The sequence below is a fragment of the Pipistrellus kuhlii genome, unplaced genomic scaffold (genome assembly GCF_014108245.1).
Source record: "Pipistrellus kuhlii isolate mPipKuh1 unplaced genomic scaffold, mPipKuh1.p scaffold_m20_p_5, whole genome shotgun sequence".
NCBI lineage: Eukaryota > Metazoa > Chordata > Mammalia > Chiroptera > Vespertilionidae > Pipistrellus > Pipistrellus kuhlii.
Window position 1 is genome coordinate 44,462,396 of NW_023425551.1, and position 22,101 is coordinate 44,484,496.

General features: G+C 35.1%; 1 protein-coding gene across 7 annotated transcripts in view; it reads left to right on the plus strand.

Annotated features, from left to right (window-relative positions):
* Window positions 1–22,101, plus strand: part of RNGTT (RNA guanylyltransferase and 5'-phosphatase) — a 180,140-nt gene that overhangs the window by 15,777 nt on the left and 142,262 nt on the right. For 6 of the 7 annotated variants that reach the window (XM_036413355.2, XM_036413359.2, XM_036413357.2 and 3 more), the window contains 4 exons: window positions 8,542–8,617; window positions 10,425–10,665; window positions 11,053–11,162; window positions 15,099–15,200. In XM_036413355.2, the coding sequence (XP_036269248.1) occupies window positions 8,542–8,617; window positions 10,425–10,665; window positions 11,053–11,162; window positions 15,099–15,200 (529 nt within the window). The remainder of the gene's footprint in view (window positions 1–8,541; window positions 8,618–10,424; window positions 10,666–11,052; window positions 11,163–15,098; window positions 15,201–22,101) is intronic. The other variant, XM_045572575.1, reaches the window with a different exon arrangement.

A 22,101-nucleotide genomic window follows, 5' to 3' on the forward strand; every position in this document is an offset into this window, starting at 1 on the left:
CAATAGAAAACAAAGTATGATTTTTAATAGGTGAAATACAAGTAGTCAAGAAATGTGAAATTTTTTTGTTCTCATTTGTTAATAAAAAATAAAAATTAAAATATATGTTGTTACTGTTCCCCATCAATTTGGCAAAGTTCTAAAAGATTATAAAGAATTGGATAAAATGGGTGCACTCATATATTGTTAATTAGAGTGTTTATTAGCACACCCTCTCTGGTGGGACAATTGGATGATGTTTCTCAAGATCATTAAAAGTGTTTATGTACTCTGATTCATCAAGGCCACATCTAAGACTCTATTTTAAGGAAGTAGTCAGATATGAATACAAAGATTTATGAGAAAGGAATTTCATCACAGCTTTGTTTATAATAAAATTGGAAGCAGCTTATATATCTCTTAAAAGCAGGTAATTTATGTTGTACAGTATGCATCTGCTATTCAACAGAAGAACAATAATATGACAACATATGACATAGCATTATGATATATATGTTTACATAATTAACAAGAACACATACATGCACATATATTTAGGTATATGACTAGAAGGTACACATCCTAAAATAACACTGAGACCTTTATTTGAATGATTAGAAACAACTATTTTCTCATTTGAGAGCTACCATTATAGCAGTATATGCTCAATGTACTTGAAGAATTCAAAGGAGGGCAGTTAAGAAGTCTTAGGAATCAGATTTCATGATTTCAGAATTAACACATTTAGAAAAAGAAGTGAATCCTTACTATAAATTGCTTAGTTGTAATCTTCAGAAAACTGATAGGAAACATTTCTCTATTGAATTTTACAGGTTATAAAAATTATAGAATTCTGCTACAATATTTATATATTATATATGTGTTCATGTCATGGATGGTGGTTCTGTTCATATGGATCGAAGTGAAGCCTTTGCTTTGGGCCTGCCAAGTTTTGGAGCACAGGTTATGCTAGCAATTATTTATGATAGTAATGCTCTGAAGACAAAATAGGAGGTGGTTGCTGGTAACACCTTTTCAAATAAAAGGTAGCAAAGAATCAACTTGAGTGTTCCTACGATCTGAAAATATTGGCCTACTTTTATACTATTTTAATTGTGTTTTAGTATCAGAGATGGAATTTTCATTAGCCTTGCACACATTCTTACTGCAGCATAGTTGTGAACAACAGTGAACATCTGTGATATAACAAAAATTAAACTCATTTATTTTCAGTTTTTTATTTCAAGAAAGAACAAATTTAAATATAATAATGTTACATGCAATAAACCTTACTATTTCAAGAAAAATCATCTTAAATATAATGTTACATACAATAAACATTAATATCTCAAGAAAAAATGATTTTAAATATGATGTTACATGCTTTAAACACCGATTATTTGAGAAAAATGACCTTACTTATAATGTTACATGCAACAAACATTAATATTTCAAAAATAAAAGGATTTTAAGTACAATAATATTACCAAAACTGTACTAACATAGTATGATATCACATATTAAATATGATATCACAGTAGGAAATATTAAAAATCTGCAAATAACAGGACTACTTTTAGTATATTCTAGTATATTTTCCCCTCCTTGGGCTCTATTTTTGTTCATTAGTTTATGTTGTTCATTATATGCCACAAATGAGAGAGATCATGTGATATTTATCTTTCTCCGATTGGCTTATTTTGCTTAGCATGATGCTCTCTACATCCATCCATGCTGTTGCGAATGGCAAGAGTTCCTTTTTTACGGCAGCATAGTATTACATTGTGTAGATGTACCACAGTTTTCTAATCCACTCATCTGCTGATGGTCTCTTAGGCTGTTTCTAAATCTTAGCTATTGTAAATTGTGCTGCTATGAGCATAGGGGTGCATATACTTTCTGATTGGTGTTTCTGATTTCTTGGGATATAATCCTAGAAGTGGGATTATTGGGACAAATGGGAGTTTCATTTTTAATTTTTTTGAGAAAACTCCATACTTTTGTGAATGCGCCATGTGCACTTGAGAAGAATGCATATTCTGTGTTGGGTGAAATGTTTTAAGATGTCTATTAAATCCATCTGATCCTGTCCTTTAGCTTTTGTTTCCTTACTAAGTTTTTGTCTGGAAGATATGTCCAGGAAAATCTGAGGGGTGTTAAAGACCCCTACTATGACTGTATTATAGTCAATCTCTCTGATCAAGTCCTCTAGAAGTTTTTATATATATATACATATATTTAGGTGCACCTAATGTTTACCAGGGTTATATCCTCTTATTGGATCAGTCCCTTTAGTATTATGTAGTGACCTTTGTTGTCTCTTGTGATGACGTTCATTTTAAAGTCTATTTTGTTGGATATGAGTATTGCTCCTCCAGCTTTTTTTTTCTTTTCCATTTGCATGGAAACATTTTTTTCCATCCCTGTGTGTGTTTTGTTTTGAGGTGGGTCTCTCGTAGACAGCATATAGTTGGGTCATGTTTTTGTATCCATTCAGTTACCCTTCACCTTTTGATTGGAGCATTTAACCAATTTACATTTAGGGTTATTATTGAGAAGTACTTATTTATAGCCATTTTACTTCTGTATGGATAGGTTTCTCTCTCTGTTTCTTCTTCTCAGCAATTCCTTACAGCAATCTCTTTAGCATTTCTTGTAATGTTGGCTTGATGGTGATGAACTCCTTTAGTCTTTTTTTTTTTTTTTTTTTTTTTGTCTGGGAAGCTCTTTATTTGACTGTCTATTTTGAATGATAGCCTTGTTGGATATAGTAACCTTGATCTCAGATCCTTGGTTTTCATTACCTGGAGTACTTCATGCCATTCCCTTCTGGCCTGTAGAGTTTCTTTTTATTTATTTATTTATTTATTTATTTTTTCTTTCTTTATTTTTTTAATTTTAATTTTATTTTATTTTCCCCCCTCCCTCCCTCCCACCCATCCCCTCCCTCCCCAGAGCTTTATGTCCATTGGTTGTACTTATATGCATGTATACAAGTCCTTCAGTTGATCTATTATCTCCCCCAGATCCTCCTCCCCTCCCCGCTGAAATTTGACAATCTGCTTGTTGCTTTACTGTCTCTGTATCTATCTTTTGGTTCATCAGTTTATAATGATCTTTATTATCCACAAACGAGTGAGGTCATGTGGTGTTTCTCTGTCATTGATTGGCTTATTTCACTCAGCATGATGTTCTCCAATTCCATCCAGGTTGCTGCAAATGATGAGAATTCCTTCTTTTTTATGGCAGCATAGTATTCCATTGTGTAGATGTACCATAGTTTTTGGATCCAATCATCTGCTGACGGGCACCTAGGCTGTTTCCAAATTCTGGCTATTGTAGATTGTGCTGCTATGAACATAGGGGTGCATATATCCTTTCTGATTGGTGTTTCTAGTTTCTTGGGATATATTCCTAGGAGTGGGATTACTGGATCAAATGGGAGTTCCATTTTCAGTTTTTTGAGGAAATTCCACACTGTTCTCCACAGTGGTTGCACCAGTCTGCATTCCCACCAGCAGTGCACGAGGGTTCCTTTTTCTCCGCAACCTCGCCAACACTTGTCGTTTGTTGATTTGTTGATGTTGGCCATTCTGACAGGTGTGAGATGGTACCGCATTGTTGTTTTGATTTGCACCTCTCGGACAATTAGTGACTTTGAGCATGTTTTCATGTGCCTTTTGGCCTTCCTTCTGTCTTCTTTTTTTTTTTTTTTTAATATATTTTATTGATTTTGTACAGAGAGGAAGGGAGAGAGATAGAGAGTTAGAAACATCGATGAGAGAGAGTCATCGATCAGCTGCCTCTTGCACACCCCCTTCTGGGGATATGCCTGCAACCAAGGTACATGCCCTTGACCGGAATCGAACCCGGGACCCTTCAGTCCCCAAGCCGACGCTCTATCCATTGAGCCAAACCAGTCTCGGCTCCTTCTGTCTTCTTTTGAAAATATTCTATTTAGGTCCATTGCCCATTTTTTAATTGGATCATTCATCTTCCTTTTATTTATTTGTATAAGCTGTCTGTAAATGTTGGAGATTAAACCTTTATCAGTGGTATTATTTGCAAATATGTTCTCCCACACCGTGGGCTTTCTTGTTTTGTTGATGGTTTCTTTTGCTGTAAAAAAGCTTTTTATTTTGATGAAGTCCCATTTGTTTATTTTCTCTTTAGCTTCCATTGCCCTAGGGGCAGTATCGGTGAAGAAGTTCTTTTGGCATACGTCTGAGATTTTGCTGCCTATGGATGCTTCTAGTATTTTTATGGTTTCCCATCTGATGTTTAAGTCCTGTCTCCATTTTGAATTTATTTTTGTGAATGGTGTAAGGTTTTTTGATCCTAAAAAAATAATTTACAGTATTTTACTGTTGAGATAGAGAGGAAATGGTGTATGTTGAGATCAGGCTTTATTTAAAGATATATTGCCACTAGCCCTTTATAAGTTACCTCTTTCTAATTTATAGTTATATATCCACTACGTATATTCTTTTTCTCCTTTTGTTGGGGAGATTGTTTCTTCTCTTGATTTGATTAAAAAAAACATGCACACAGTTTTCCCTTATTATGTAGATTAGTGTTAATAATTTTGGAAATGCTCTATACATTTATTTCATTATTCTTAGCTTACCTAGAAAATGAAGACAAATTGAATAAGAAGTTAATTTGAAATAGTTAACAGTGAGCTAATCTTTATATTTTAAACTGTGCTTTTTACTTGCCACTAGATGGACCTACTCTCATAATGAACTGAGGAAAAAAGAATTCTTTTTTAAAATCCTCAATCGAGGATGTTTTCATTGACTTGTAGAGATAGATAGGAAGAGATAGAGAAACATCAGTGTGAGAGAGAAACATCTGCCAATTGCCTCTCCAACATGCCTGACTAGGAAATTGAACCTGCAACCTTTTGTTGCATGGGACAATGCTCCAAGCAACTGAGCAACCCAGCCAGGGATAAAATCTTTTTAACATTGAAGACATATCAGACTAAGCTTGTAGCATACTCAAATAATGGAATTATTTTACATTAAATGCATAATCTTCCTTTTTTAGGGGTAGAGATTTGTCAGTAACACTTAAACTTTATATGTATTTTCACAATAAAGAATATTAAAAGAGCAATTGTACTTTCTTAAATTATATAGTCACATGACTTAATCATTTAATTGGCAATTATTCTTATATTTCCTGTTCATAAAAAAAATATTTAGTCTTGCTTGAGTAAAAGTTAGGTGCAAAAACAGTCGTGGTTTAGATGAGAACATACCTCAAGTTAGAATGTTTGCTGCTTAAACTGGTCTGAAATATAAAGCAGAAGGGAAATTTACATGTTGGGTTAAGATATATATTGAATAAAAGTCTTTTTACAGCTAATGTTATTGTAACTTTTTTGAATTCCCCTCTCTTATAAAGCAGTGGAGGATGATGGAATTTATAGAATTTCATTATAGCCATTTACTTCTAAGGGGGTGCTTTTTCTATTCAGGGCTGATCTCTTTATTTTTTTCCTTCAGAAACTTCATTTTAGTTATGACCTTGTTCTCTATATTGTCAACCTCTGTAACATAACTAGGTCCTTTCAGCTTGTAAACATATTAAAGCCTCTCATATTAAACTAGAGGCCAGGTGCATGAAAATATAGGTGCATGAAAATATAGAGAGCTAGAAATGTCGATGAGAGAGAAACATCGACCAGCTGCCTCTTGCACACCCCCTACCGGTGATGTGCCCGCAACCAACGTACATGCCCTTGATCGGAATCGAACCTGGGACCTTTGAGTCCACAGACCGATGCTCTACCACTTAGCCAAAATGGCTTCGGCCTGCCTCTGCACTCTTAAGTCATGACTTTGAGTTCTAAGCATTATGTGACATTTAAACCACCAAGCTCTGCCGAGACCGGTTTGGCTCAATGGATAGAGCATTGGCTTGGGACTGAAGGGTTCCGGGTTCGATTCCGGTCAAGGGCATGTACCTTGGTTGCGGGCATATCCCCAGTAGGGGGTGTGCAAGAGGCAGCTGATCCATGACTCTCTCTCATCGATGTTTCTGACTCTCTATCTCTCTCCCTTCCTCTCTGTACAAAATCAATAAAATATATTAAAAAAAAAATAAACCACCAAGCTCTAATGTCTTGAATCTTCCTTTTTTCTTTGTTTTCTGACACCATAACAGTTAATTTTTGGTCTTTGTTTATGGTTCCTCCCCACCCCACACTTATTCTTGAAAGGTTGGTTTTCCTCATATTTAATCCTTAATTTTCTTCTCTTATACATCTTCTTAGCAATCTTCCATAGTTGACTATATATTGCTTATTTTTGAATGTACAGCTCTAACCAGACCTCTCTGTGAAGCTCTTTACCATTATTTACAAATATTCCTTAGTCCCATATGAACCTTAACCACATCATGCCCAACTGTATGTACTTACTCATTGCCTTGGCTGTAGGATGATGTAACTCCTGTACTTCCTAACCTAGTAAATGGTACCACTGCCCAATTAGTCACCGAAGTCAGGAAACAAAGACTCCTTTAAAATCTTTTCTCTCAATATTGACAGTCATTTATCTCTCAGAATGCAGATTCTACCTTAAATGTGTCTTCAGTCTGCCTTTCCTCCTTATCCATATCACTATGACCTTTGTAACTCAGACCTTGTCTCACACATTAACTACTGAGATGGCTTCCTTATTGGTTTTCTTACTTCATTGTTGCTTTCTCTATATCTTCTGTTGAGCTACCATTGGAGTGGATTATCTGAAACTTGATAATTTTATTGCCATGCTAAAAATTCTTTAATATTGCCCCATTGCCCTTATTATTTCTTTAGTATGATGCAAAAATTTCTTCAGGATTTTGATCCTCTTGCTGTCTCCAACTGCATTTGGGATTACTTTCTTATCCTATTCCATGCTCTAGCCATTCTCATTCATTTAAAGTTTGCTGTATGTGCTAATTTGATTAATAAATTTACATTTGTACAAATTTCTCCTATTGTCTTCAGTTTCTTTGTATCCTTGTTTATTGAGCATTGTGTATTGACTAACTTTTAAAAAAATTTCTCATTCAAGGATATGTTTTCATTGATTTTTAGAAAGAGGAAGAGAGAAAGGACAATAGATATGAGAGAAACAGACCGATTGCCTCCTGTATGGGTCCTGACCAGGAATTAAACCAGGAATCTTTTGGTGTACAGGATGACATTCCAACCAACTGAGCTACCCCACCAGGGCCATTGACTAAGTCACAGGATGCTTTGTATACATGGAGAGTAGTTTGTAAAAGGTAACATTAAAAAGAAAGAGATAGCCAAAACCGGTTTGGCTCAGTGGATAGAGCGTTGGCCTGTGGACTCAAGGATCCTGGGTTCGATTCCGGTCAAGGGCATGTACCTTGGTTGCGGGCACATCCCCGGTAGGGGGCACATCCCCAGTAGGGTTGTTCAAGAGGTGGCTGATCGATATTTCTCTCTCACAGATGTTTCTGACTTTCTATTCCTCTCCCTTCCTCTCTGTAAAAAAAAAATCAATAAAATATAAAAAAAAAGAAAAGAAAAAAAAGAAAGACATAGCTTGGTTGTTGTGACTCGGTGATTGAGCATCGATCTATGAACCAGAAAGTCACAATTTGACTCCTGGTCAGGGCACATGCCCTGGTTGCAGGTTTGATACCCAGTAGGGGGTGTGCAGGAGGCAACCAATCAATGATTATTTCTTACCATTGATGTTTCTATCTCTCTTTCCCTCTCCCTTCCTCTCTAAAATCAATAAAAATATATTTTAAAAAATGGAAGACATAATCTTAAATGTCTGGATAGCCTACCATTAAACAGAAATTACAGGAATGAGGTTTGCAGGAGAGTGAATTAACCCTGGCAGTAAAGTTGTAATGTTGGTAACACCCATCAATGTTATTACACTTTCAAAGTAGTTAAAATGATTTAAAAATTAATTATTTTTAGAATTTATGAAGCTCATTTTCAGAACATAGAGGTAAGATCACTGATCTCAAATATGTCCTGAAAAAAGGCTTAAGGAAAAGAAAACATGTTTTTTCTCATGTTTTCTTCTAAAAGTTTTCTTGAAAGATTATAAAGTAATATAAAGATATAGTCAGATGGTTTCTAGAGAACTTCAAAGTAGTTTTATTTTTAGTGTATATCTATAGTTATTTTCTGTATTCAGTCGTGTGTGTGTGTGTGTGTGTGTGTGTGTGTGTGTCTGTCCCCTTAGAGTTGTGTGCTTGATGAAAATACCTCCTTATTTAAAATGCTTACAATTTTTGGTGTTAAGAGAAGTTTTTAGATCTTAGAGATAATTTGCAATTAATCAATAACTTATAATAAATCTATATATAACACTTAAACTTCTAGCTAGTGTTATAAATTAGATTCTAAGCAACTTCAACAGACAAGTTAGTAATAATTATAAGAGAGGGCTGAGTTTTTAAAAATGTAGTTATTTTACAAAAATTGAAATGTTTTGATTGCAGATTGAAATATTAAAGTAAAATGTGGTCTCTGAAGTGATTTTAATTTTAAAACAATGCTACTTTATTTTCTAGGTGTTCATTGTACCCATGGCTTCAATCGTACCGGTTTTCTCATATGTGCCTTTTTGGTGGAGAAAATGGATTGGAGGTATATGTTTCTTGTAATATATATGGGAGGAGACATATTTAGTAATGGATAAAAAAATTTCATTGATTTTAAAAAAAATACGTTATTTATTGATATTTTTAGAGAGAAAGGAAAGGAGAGGGAGAGAGAATTAGAAACATTGAAAAGAAACATCAGTCGGCTGCCTCCTGCATGCTCCCTACTAGGGGTTGAGCCTGCAACCTGGGCATGTGCCCTGACCAGGAATGGAACCAGCAACCTCTTAGTGCCTGGGACATTGCTTAGCCAACTGAGCCACACTGACTGGGCTCATTTTTTTTTTTTTTTTTTTTTTTTAGCACTTTATATTGTCAAATTTTTGGTGAAGTCATGATTAATGTAATTTGAATTTGTTTTCATTTTAGTTCAGTTAATCTTTAGAATACCATTCATTGGTGTTTTTCTACTAAATAGCACTTTAGTTGAGTGCTCATGGACCCCGTATTCTATGTATTTTCTTATTTGTGTTCATATTCATTTTTGGAAGTTCCTGCTGTTTTTTTTTTTTTTAAATAAAATTTAATAGTACCTTTTTATAGCTATTAAGTACTAGGATACACTTATAAGATTATGTAGAGAAGTTATTTTTGGGACAGTGTTACTTTATTAAACCAGCCAACATGTTTTTATTGAGCACCCGTTATTAGTGAAATACCTTTTAAAATTGTGAGAAATTAGAACTTTTAGTTACTCAAAAATTCCTGAGAGATGGGATATTAACAACTGAATTTCCTCATTTACTGATTAAGGGTTATTATTTTGTTTATAAAGCCTTCCACACAGTAGGTCCTTCACTGAATATAATCAGCAGACGTACACGTCAGATTGTCTGTTTTATTTCCCTGTCATGCATCTTTAGTGTTCTCTTCTGCATGCACTTGTAGGGCAGCCTTTCTGGTCTTTCAGATGTTCTACACTAGCGATCATCTCATAACACACAAACTAATGACTAAAATTCTGCAGCACATCAAAAAATACATTTTTTCCCTTCTGAGAAAAAGACAGGAATAATTTTGAATCATTCACGTTGAATGGCTATTGTGTTGGCTGTTGTCACTTTTTAAAATTTAATAATCCAAGTGAAAAGATATCATTGTCCTGACTAAATAGGTATTTGCATGTTTTAAAAATTTTTACGGCACATGGGTTTAAAATTACTACTCTACACCAGAATCTTGTCAGATTCAGCCTAGGCTTAACCTTTCTCTGATGACCTATGCTCGGATTACCTGGGTTTGCTGAAAGTTCCTGAAAAACCAGCATACTTTTTACTTTTATTGATACTGCTATTCAAATTTCTTTGACATTTTTCCTTAAGACTTCAGTCAGAGACCTCAACCTTTAAAGCTTTGTTTAAATTCTTCACAGACTTGATGCAGGCCTTTTCTATACACTCAATGCAATTTACTTCTAGAGTTAGGAATTATCTATGTACCTTATGTTCAGACTGTTTCAGAATGAATTGTCCCTTAATAGATTGAGTGCCTTAAGAGAGGGACTGATTTGTCCATTATAAATCGGTGGTGCCTTAAATATAATAAACTAGAGGCACGAAATTTATGCAAGAATAGGCCTTCCTTCCCCCGGCTGCCATCATCAGCTTCCATCTGGCACCTGGGACCCAGGCATCCCTCGCAGCCCTGGCTTTGTCCGGAAGGTCTTCTGGAGGATATCCGGAAGGATGTCTGATCTAATTAGCATGGTATGGTTTTATTGTTATAGGTAGGTTTTGAAAAATCTGTATAAGTGGAGAATAGTGAGGAAATTGCATGGTATTTGTTTTCCATAGTATTGAAGCAGCAGTTGCCACTTTTGCTCAAGCGAGACCACCAGGAATTTATAAGGGTGATTATTTGAAAGAACTTTTTCGTCGCTATGGGGATATAGAGGAAGCACCAGCCCCACCTGTATTGCCAGATTGGTGTTTTGAGGATGAAGAAGAGGAAGATGAGGAAGATGATGTAAAGAAGGAACCAGAACCTGGGTCAAGTGCCTCCTTTGGCAAGAGGAGAAAAGAACGGTTAAAACTGGTAATGAATAAAAATATTATGGTCTTTACCTTTTTCTTTGTCAGATTTATGAGAATCTTCATGAGATTTATGAAAATGGAATGTTGACTGTGCTTCTTTTACTATATCTGAGAGTTTATTTTATTCTAGTTATTTATAAAGATTCTTGGTAGCCATGACTCTGCCTTTCGTATAAGGAAAGTTTGTTACATAAATTCATCCTGTTTTTGTTTCTTAGGTAAACCAAAGATCACATTAGACTGAGAATTTACTATTTCTTTGCAAAGTATTATGAAATTCCAACTAAATATCTAGTCAGAATTTACTAATGCTTTATAAAATTATTTTTCAGTCTAACCTTCGTAAATATATTTGAACTCTAATAAAACATTTTCCTTTTATTTTTAGGGTGCTATTTTCTTGGAAGGTATAACGGTTAAAGGTGTAACTCAAGTAACAACTCAACCGAAGTTAGGAGAAGTACAGCAGAAGTGTCGTCAATTCTGTGGCTGGGAAGGGTAATACATATTTTACTGTTTTAAATAAAATTTATTACTTTACAACACCATTGAAGCAAACATTAACTTAGTTGATTTGCTTCTTGAAATTTGTATGTTTACATAGACTGCTTACAAAAATTTAAATTTTTCTCAAGACAAGCAGTGTAATAGACAGTTCAGTCAAAAATTAGTTGACTCACATGTTTTCCTAAAGGATTAGAAAGTTACTATTGTCACTCTCTAGTATAAAATGTTTTTGTCTTTTTTTAGTATAAAATGTTTTGTATGTTTGAATCTACTATTGCAGATTAATGTTTGGGTTGCCCTTATTGTATTAAGGGAGAAGAGATAAAAATTGACTCTGCCCATATTTTAATTTTCCTGGGAGAATCAGCTTTAAATATGTTCTGCCCCCTACCATGACTTGAAATTACTTTATTTTATTTTATTTTTTAATTTAATAAATCTTTATTGTTCAGATTATTACAATTGTTTCTCTTTTTTCTCCCCATAGCTCCCCTCCACCTGGTTTCCACCCCACACTCTGCCTTTACCTCCCCCCACCCATTGTTCTCATCCATAGGTGTACGCTTTTTCCCCAGTCATTTCCTGAATGCCCCACACCCTTTTCCCCCTGAGAATTGTCAGTCCACTCCCTTTCTATGCCCTTGATTCTTATTATATTCACCAGTTTATTCTGTTCATAAGGTTTTTTATTCACTTGATTTTTAGATTCACTTATTGATAGATAATGTATTTGTTGTTCATAAATTTTATCTTTACCATTTTCTTCTTCTTCTTAAAGAATACCTTTCAGCATTTCATATAATACTGGTTTGGTGGTGATGAATTCCTTTAGCTATTTCTTATTTATGAAGCTCTTTATCTCACCTTCAATTCTGAATGATAGCTTTGCTGGGTAGAGTAATCTTAGTTGTAGGTCTATGAAGCTCTTTATCTCACCTTCAATTCTGAATGATAGCTTTGCTGGGTAGAGTAATCTTAGTTGTAGGTTCTTGCTATTCATCACTTTGAATATTTCTTGTCACTCCCTTTTGGCCTGCATAGTTTCTGTTGAGAAATCAGCTGACAATCATATGGGTGCTCTTTTGTAGGTAATTAACTGTTTTTCTCTTGCTGACTTTAATATTCTCTCTTTGTCTTTTGCTCTTGGCATTTTAATTATGATGTGTCTTAATGTGGTTCTCTTTGGATTCCTTTTGTTTGGGGTTCTGTGCGCTTCCTGGACTTGTAGGTCTATTTCTTTCACCAAGTGGGGGGAAGTTTTCAGTCATTATTTCTTCAAATAGGTTTTCAGTATCTTACTCTCCTTCTGGCACCCCCATAATTTGGATGTTGGTATGCTTGAGGTTGGCCCAGAGGCTCCTTACACTATCTTCATATTTTTGGATTCTTTTTTTTTCTTTTTGCTTTCAAGATGAATGTTTTTTGCTTCTTTGTATTTCAAATCTTTGACTTGATTCTTGTGTTCCTCTAGTCTGCTGTTATGTCTCTGTATAATATTTTTTATTTCAGTCAGTCTATGCTTAATTTCTAGTTGGTCCTTTTTCATATTTTTGAGGGTCTCGCTAAATTTAATGGCCTTTTCTAGGAAATTCTTGAAAAACCTTATAACCGTGGTTTTGAACTCTATATCCAGCCGTTTGTTTTCCTTCATTTCTTTCATTTGTGATCTGTTTCTTTGCCTCGCATTTCGGCTGCTTCCCTGAGTTGGTGGAGTAGCTTTGTGTGGTAGGTGTCCTATAGGGCACAGTGGCTCAGTCTTCCCAGTTATCTGAGGTGGACATCCTTGGTGCACCTCTTTGTGGACTGTGTGTACAGCCTTGTTGTAGTTAAGTCTTGGTTATTGTTGGTATCACTGGGAGGAATTGACCTCCAGGTCAATTGGCTGTGAGGATCAGCTGTGTCCATGCTGGGAGAACTTCTGTGCTGGAGATACCCTTATGGGACAAAACTTGTAAAATTGCAAAGCCTCTATGCTCAGCTTGGATGGGGCGGAGTTTCAGGGCTAAGCCAACAGCCTTGGCTTCCCGTCAGCCCTGTCTTATGAGGCCCTGGGTCTCAGTGTCCCTCTGTAATCGCTGTAAGCATCTCTGAGACAAAGCTGCCCTCGAGTTTTGCCTGCTGCCAGACAGTACAGTTTTTCCCCCTGAATGAGTCTGGGTTCCTAGAAATTTGCCTGGAACTGGAGTTTAGCGTAGTTGGGAGCTTTTGTCTCCCTCCCACTTTAGAAAGCCTGGTGCGGCCGGTTTGGTTTGGCTCAGTGGATAGAGCGTCAGCCTGCAGACTGAAAGGTCTCAGGTTCGATTCCGGTCAAGGGCATGTACCTTGGTTGCGGGCACATCCCCAATAGAGGGTGTGCAAGAGACAGCTGATCAATGATTCTCTCTCATTGATGTTTCTAACTCTCTATCCCTCTTTCTTCCTCTCTGTAAAAAACCAATAAAATATATTAAAAAAAAAAAAAATAGAAAGCCAGGTGCGCACTTAGCCACCCATGCACTAAGCAGTCAGTCCTCTCTGCGCGCGTGCCTCCGGACCTCTGCCTTCCACAGCTCCTGAGTCTCAGTGCACTTTCTCTTTTCCTGACAACCCAGATGCCCCAGAATTAATCTGGTTCCCCAGAGTCTTGCCCGGGACTGGAGTTTAGTGCATTTGGGAGTTTTGTCTCCCTCCCACTTTAGAAAGCCAGCCAAGCACTTAGCCGCCTGTGCACTCAGCTGTCTGTCCTCTCCGCACGCATGCAAGTGTGCACGTGCGTCTCTGCACCTCAGCCCTCTGAGTCTCAATGTGCTTTCCTCTTTTTAAAAAATATTTTTATTGATTTTTTTTTTACAGAGAGGAAGAGAGAGGACTAGAGAGTTAGAAATATCGATGAGAGAGAATCATCGATCAGCTGCCTCCTGCACACCCCACATCGGGGATGTGCCCGCAACCAAGGCACATGCCCTTTGACCAGAATCCAACCCGGGATCCTTCAGTCTGCAGGCCGATGCTCTATCCAATGAGCCAAACCAGGTTCGGCTTCTCTTTCCTTCTAGTGGTAGTATTTCCACTCAGCCAGCTTTCCTGTGGTTCTGGATGGTGTCTGTTTTGTCTTTTAGTTATAGTTTTAAAATTGTTTTTTGAGGCAACGGTTTAGGTATTTACATATGCCATCGTCTTGGTTTCTCTTGAAATTATTTATCAGGTGTTTCATGGGAAAGGATTCAGGAGAGAGGTCACTACTCTTAACTCTTGCTCTCTGATCTTGGTCTGTGAACATTTCTGTTGATCGTTGATGTCTGAGGCCAAAAATTATAATACAGCTGGAAAATGCTTAATCAGGATTATCAACCTAAAAATTCCTGATATAAGTAACTTTTTGTCTGGTACATATAGATTAATCACCTAAAAATAATTTTAAATAAAAGATGAAAATGATGATAAAGTAATATTGATTTTAGTGTTGTGTTAAACCCTTGCCAGAGTCCTTTAATCTTGATCTACATTTCTGCAGTTTTGTCACTTCTGGGCATCTCTTGGGGGAGAAACTTGCCAACCCTGCAGAGTTATGCCAAGCTGGCAATGTCATGATGGAACAATATGGGGTCTAGAATAATGTAGAATATCTAAAGCAAGATTAAAACTTCTTAGTGATTTAAAAGACTTGTAAACATACCTGTTTTACTATTTAGATCATGTATATTAATATTTAAAAATTAGCCCAATAGGTATAGTTGTAGTAATTAGAATCTTGATAACTTACGTTCTAAAATGTCAAGAAATTGATAGCCTTTTGTTAGCATTCTTGTGAAATCTAATATTTTTCCCATTGACATTAATCTCCTGATAGGGAGAACATTGTGTAAACGTGTGCTCCGTGAGGTTGGTTTCAGACACGTAGTGCCTTCTATGGATACCAGTGAGAATAATAAAATATTCTTCTTTAAGGTCTGGGTTTCCTGGGGCACAGCCTGTTTCCATGGACAAGCAAAATATTAGACTTTTGGAGCAGAATCCGTATAAAGTGAGCTGGAAAGCAGATGGTACTCGGTAAGTTCTACTTCTAAAAACAGTCATACAGATAGCCCTAAAGCTTGAAAAAAATTGCTTTGTTGTTAGAGGAGGTTTCCATGCTGGGGAATGTGAATTTCTGAATCGAACAACAAAATAAGGCATGTTTCAAATTTTGCAGTTTTTCTTTTGCTAGTATTCTTAGCTATGTAATATTCTCATTCTGCTAAATTTTTGCTTTTAGAGTTCTGTTAAACATAAATCTCTACCAAATTTAAGTTTGAAAGTGTTTTTTTCCCTTGATAATATTGTGCTATTTGGTATATCTTGTGTACACTACCTTGTTTTTAATGGTTCCTGGGATCCCCAAAATTAAAAGATGTGCTCTAGCTGATTTGGCCCAGTGGATAGAGCATCAGCCAAAGGATTGAAGGGGTCTGGGCTCATTTCTGGTCACGTACTTCAGTTGAGGGCTTGAACCCTGGTCCGGTTTGGGGCATGTGCCAGGGGACAGCCAATCAATGCTTCTCTCAAATTGATGTGCCTGCCTCTCTCTCTCTCTCTCTCTCTCTCTCTCTCTCTCTCTCTCTCTCTCTCTCTCTCTCTCTCTCCCTCTCTCCCTCTCTCCCTCTCTCCCTCTCTCCCTCTCTCCCTCTCTCCCTCTCTCCCTCTCTCCCTCTCTCCCTCTTCCTTTCTCTCCCTCTCTCCCTCTCTCCTTCTCTCCCTCTCCCTCTCCCTTCCCCTCTAAAAGTCAGTGGAATAATGTCCTCGGTTGAGGATTAACAAAAACAAAACAAAACAAAACAAAATTAGCAGAAGTGCTGTCAGTTTATAATCTAAATATTACCCGATCTTCCTGATTTATTCTATATTTTGTTTCTTTGAATAGGTTTTTCATTTTCTTTTAATCCTTGCTAATTCTTTTTGTAGTTTATACACTCCTCAGGTTGTATTCTTACAACAAAGCTTAGTTTCAAATTTCATGTTCCTATATTTTATATAGGAATTTCATATACTAATATTTTAATATTTTAAAATATTATACTAATATTATTTTAAAATATTAGTATAAGTTTTGTGCTTCCTCAATAATATTTAACTTTTTCTTACTGTTTTTATAACCCATATTTTTATAGCTTTGATATCTATATGTGTCTAATAAGTCTTTATTTAGCAGTTGGTTATTGATAGTTGAAAAATTATTTTTCAGATATCAATATAGGAGTTTTATTAACTTTTTCATAACAGGGAAAAATGTTTTATAATAATTAGGAATGCACATATATTTTAATTTTTCTCCCAGCTTTATTGAGGTATAATGGACATATCTTGGGTAATTTAAAGTATACAATATGTTGATTTGATATACTTATATATTGCAAAATGATTACTGTCACAGCATTAGCTGACCCCTCCGCCACTTAACATGATCACCATTTCTTTTTTGTGGTGAGAAAATTTAAGATTTACTGTTTTAGCAACTGTATAATACAGTATTAGAAACTATAACCACCATGCTGTATATGAGATCACCAGAACTTATTTGTCTCACGACTGGAATTTTACCAACATCTCTCCATTTCCATCCCCCTTTCAGCCTATGGTAGCCATCATATTAGTATCTGTTTCTATGATTTTGGCTTTTTTAAATTTCATATGTAAGTGATATACCATATTTATCTATCTTATTAAAATTTATTGTTAATGTCTGTCTAATTTATAAATTAACTTGTATAATAGGTATATATATATAGAGGGGGAAAACATAGTACATATAGGGTTTAGTAGTATTTGTGGTTTCAGACATCCACAGGGGTTCTTGGAACCTAATCCCCCCTGGATAAAGGGGGGGTGCTGTATATCATATCTTCTTTGTTCATTGGTTGATGGACATTTGGGTTGTTTTCATGTCTTTGTTATTGTGAATCATGCTGCAATAAAAAGGGGAATGTAGATATATCTTTAAGATTCTGCTTTTATATTTTAATTTTTAGATGTTTGAAGATGATATAGATTACATTTAATTTTTATGAGCAGTTTTTGAATGTCAAAGTGGCAGTTATACTTTTTGTATTATTCTTTCTTCATCTACATTTAATTTGTGGTGACCTTAAAGGATTCATATGGCCCTGGCCAATTTGGTCATTGACCCAGGGTTGATGTCTCTCTGTCACATCGATATTTTTCTCTTTCTCTGTCTTTCTCAATACCTCCCACTCTCTCTAAAAATAATGGAAAAATATCCTCAGGTGAGGACTAAAAAAAAAGATACATACGGAGATATGGAGAAGGGCAGATACAACTTGATTATAATAATAATTAATATAATGATATTTCAACATGATATGCTTTTTAGTAATTATATTTTATTTTTATCAGTTGGGAATATGTCATTGTACTTTCTTTGATTTCATTTGTCTTTGTTGGAAAGTCTTTCTCTTCAACTTCATAATATTTAGCTATCATTGTGGTATTGAGACTTTATTCTTTTGAATATAGTTTTTGTTTCAATATTAATGCTTGGTGTAGTGAGTTCAAATATGTCTTACATATATTTTTTACATATTTACATATTAGATGTTCATTTGTTCACAGTATTAACTTATTCATTTATATTTTTTATTGATCTTTTTTAGAGAAGAGGAAGGGAGAGGGAGAGATATAGAAACATCAATGAGAGAGAAACATTGATTGGCTGTCTCCTGTATGCCTCCTACTTGAGGATTGAGTCTGCAACCCAGACATGTGCCCTGACCAGGAAGTGAACCAGTGACCTCTTGGGTGCATGGGTTGATGCTCAACCACTGAGACACACTGGCTGGGCTGTTTACAGTATTTTGAAGTTACTTTACAAGTGAACTAGCTTCAAAAAAACTAATGATAAAAATTCTAAAACTAATGATAAAAAATTCAAACAGTATAGAGAAATAAAATTAAAAATTTAAGTTTGCCTTATGTTCTTCTAGGAGTATTCATTCTACATGGATGAATCTATAAGCATGGATAGATACAATAAAAGATTCAGATATATAGAATATGAATGACTTGCCTCTTTATGCCCTCTTTCCTGGGCATATGTATTTTTGAAGAATAAATAAAAATTAACTTCATTGCTTATTTTCAGAATGTTGAAATAATATTATATTTTAACTTTTAGGGTTATAATTTCAGAATCTATTAAATTGGTAGTAAGGATCGACCTAAGTTGAGTTTTGTTGAGATGTATATTTTAATTAGATACTTAGTAACAGTGTCTTTTTTTTTTTTAACATATATTTTTATTGATTTCAGAGAGGAAGGAAGAGGTAAAGAGATATAGAAACATCAATGATGAGAGAGAATCATTGATTGGCTGCCTCCTGCACACCCCACACTGGGGATCAAGCCTGCAATACAAGCATGTACTCTTGACCGGAATTGAACCTGGGACCCTTCAGTCTTCAGGCCAATGCTCTATCCACTGAGCCAATCCAGCTAGGGCTAATATTTCTTAACAGATGGGTTTATTACCTACTTCTTTAAGTGGAGAAAGAGTGGGGTAAAATCTACGTTATAGTCAGATTTTATAACACATCTGTTTAAGTAAGCAAGACATATTTGTATTATGCTTCTTGGAGAGAATTGTAGACAGATTTATTCCTCCTGAATTTTGGTCTGGGAATCTCTTTTGTTCATTCATCTAGAAATTATATTGAAAACTTGTTACCTCCAGCTCTATGTCAGATAATGAATGGATTAGGAATGCTGAAGACAGAATCTCCAGCTTTATGTTTTTTGTCTAATCCAGGGTTCAGCATATGTCTTCTCTAAGGGACAGATAGTAAATATTTTAGATTTTGTGGGCCAGGTGGTCTCTGTCTCAACTATTCAGTGCTGCCATTGTAATACACAAACAGCTATATCCTGCTGCTCTTATATAAACAAAAGAGCAAAACTGTGTTCTAATAAAACTTTATTTACAAAAACAGGTAGCAGGTCAGATTTGACCCTTGGGTCATAGTTTGTCAACTTACAAAATATGACAGCTTGTCAACTTATAAAGTTAATCAAAAACATTCTCCTTAAAGACTATCTTTACATCTCAAATGATTTTTCTTTATAAGAAAATGTAAAAGTGAGCTTAAGGTAGGAAAACATAAGCTTAATATAAGACATTTAAAAAAATACTTCAGTAAATTAAAATGTTGAAATGTCTTTTCCTCATTGATTGTAAGTTATTTTTATTTTTAAAATTTATTATTTTTTAAAATATTACTTTATTGTTTAAAGTACTACAAATAGTAGTATATGTGTCCTTTTTTCCCCCATTGACCTTCCCCCGGCCTCCCCTATGATTGTAAGTTATTGCTAATTCCTGGTGCTTTGACAAGTTTTTTTTTATAATTTAAGTAATTTACTAAATACATAAATTTAAGAGGTAAATTAAGCCTTTCCCCTCCTCTCATTAAATCATGCCCCATGCCTTCGTTATAACAGGGTGCTTGATTTATATAATGTTCAGGTAGTTAATAGCTTACTTGGATCCTTTGATATGTATCTCATTAATAATGTTTGCAGCAGATGCTTATTCTAATGACTGGAGCTGAATGTTCAGACAGGAATAGGGTGGATAAGGTAATGAGACGCTAGACTAGAAAAGTCTTACATATTGAGTGGAATATTAAAGAGGTTTCAGATGTCTCTGGAATAATTTTCAGTGGAGTACAAAATCCAAACTGTGTTTTTTATGCACTTAGGAACAGAATGAGTAAATCAAATTATGATCAATTAAGTACTGCATATACTACTTTAATTTAGACTTGTTCACTTAGTTGTTTTTCAGTTCCACATGAGGGAAAAGATCAAAGCAAATATAAATTTCTATTTAGCTCTATTTTTCAAAGCAAATAGCTTCTTATGATATATAACATAAAAACTTTGACTGAATATTGATATTAAATATACTTACTTCCTATCTTATTTTACTGGTAAATATTAATTATAGCTATAGCATCATATCTAATATTTAAAAACTCACTACTGCATAAAATTATACCTGAAAATATTTGGTGGTTTTTTTTTTGTTTTTTTTTTTTAAATTAGCAATATCTGTGCCTTGGATAAACCTCATTGGCTGTGTATGATACTGTCACTGCTCAAAGCTGAAAAAAAAATTTAACTTTTATACTGTTCTAGGGTGACTTAGAGTTTTTATGGAGACATTTGAGGAGCCAGAATCCAGAAAATAAAATAATTGCTTCAATTATACAAGTAGTAGCAGAGTAAGCAGCACAAAAGAAGTAGCTTACTAAATGGCTGAAGTTAGGGGCTTATATATCTACTAACTAGGGGTAAAGGTGGGGAGAAAAAGCTTCTATGAGAAGAACAAAGATTTTCTTTTTCAGATTGTAACATAATCTTTAAAAAATTATTTTTCAGGAAAAACAATCTTAACAGTGTGACATGCAATAAATGTTAATATCTCAAAAACAATTTTAAATATAACGTTACATATGTTAAAATATTATATATGTAAGATAATTTTTTTCTTGAATAATTTGGTGTTTAATACATGTAGAACAATGATTTTTATTAGGAAAGACAAATGGGTTTTGGGGTAACATAGGGGAGATAAGAATGTTTATGATACTGTTTGTTTATACTGATGCTAATGGTCTTTTTTTTTTTCTTCTTCTTCATGGCCGTAATCCAGAGAGGAGATTTAAGATAATTTCACTCTTAATCTCCTTCCTGGGAGTGAAACTGCCCCCAAAAGGAGATTTATGACAGCCTCATTTCCTAAATTTCTGCTCTTAGATAAGAGAAGCTCTGAGAGGGCTGTTTTCTGCATATGTTGAATCTCAAAGGTCTCCAGCTTAAAATCCCTAACTCTTGGGGTTTTAAGTGGGTCCCCATAGCTACCTGAGTGTCCCCAGCACATGGTAGCCAGCTTCCCCCAGAGCATATGATTAGAAAAAGTAGATATTCTGAGTGATTTTCAAACGGTGTGTTGCACGAATTTTTAAAATATGCAATATTGACTACTCAGGGGCTCTGACCGCTTTACCTTTAGATTAAGCATGTCAGACTGCCAGCCCATAGGTCGCATGCGGTCCACAATGAATATTTTTGTGGCCCAGTCAATATAACGGTATGTAAGAAACATTTTAATAAATATTTTGTAACTTAATTATTACAATATCCTCTTATACATAATTATTAATAACGAACTACAATGTTTGCTAATGACTGATTACTATGAATGCAATACAATCGTGTTGCATTCATTTTCCTTATGTACCTTATGCACAGGTGCACCATTTCTCTCTACTAATACTAGCCGCGAATATTTTAGCAGCCAATTGCCACATCATTAGTTTTGGACTGACTTGTTTGGTGTGTGCAATAGGAAATATTTTGCTTTCAGAGAACAAGAAAATATAGGTTTACTTGCGTATGCTTATTTGTGCAGTTATTCAGTGTCTGGTAAGTTAATGTTCAAGAAAAAATATTAATTTTGTTAAAATGTCATACTATTTTATGTTAACAATTACTAATTTATTTCAGTCCTTTGTATTCAGCATGTCTCTATCGAAATAAACCTGTGTTTTTATGAAAGTTGATGCTTTTGTTTTTTGTGACCCACATAAACTTGAACCTTATTTATTTGGCCCTTGTTAACCTTTGAGTTTTGACATGCTTACTTTAGATTGTTAAATAAAAAAATGTCAACATCTGCCAAGAGCGTCAGCTTGGGGACTGAAGGGTCCCGGGTTTGATTCTGGTCAAGGGCATGTACCTTGGTTGCGGGCACATCCCCAATAGGGGGTGTGCAAGAGGCAGCTGATCGATGACTCTTTCTCATCGATGTTTCTAACTCTCTATTTCTCTCCCTTCCTCTCTGTACAAAATCAATAAAAATATATTAAAAAAAAATAAAAAAATGTCAACATCTAACGCA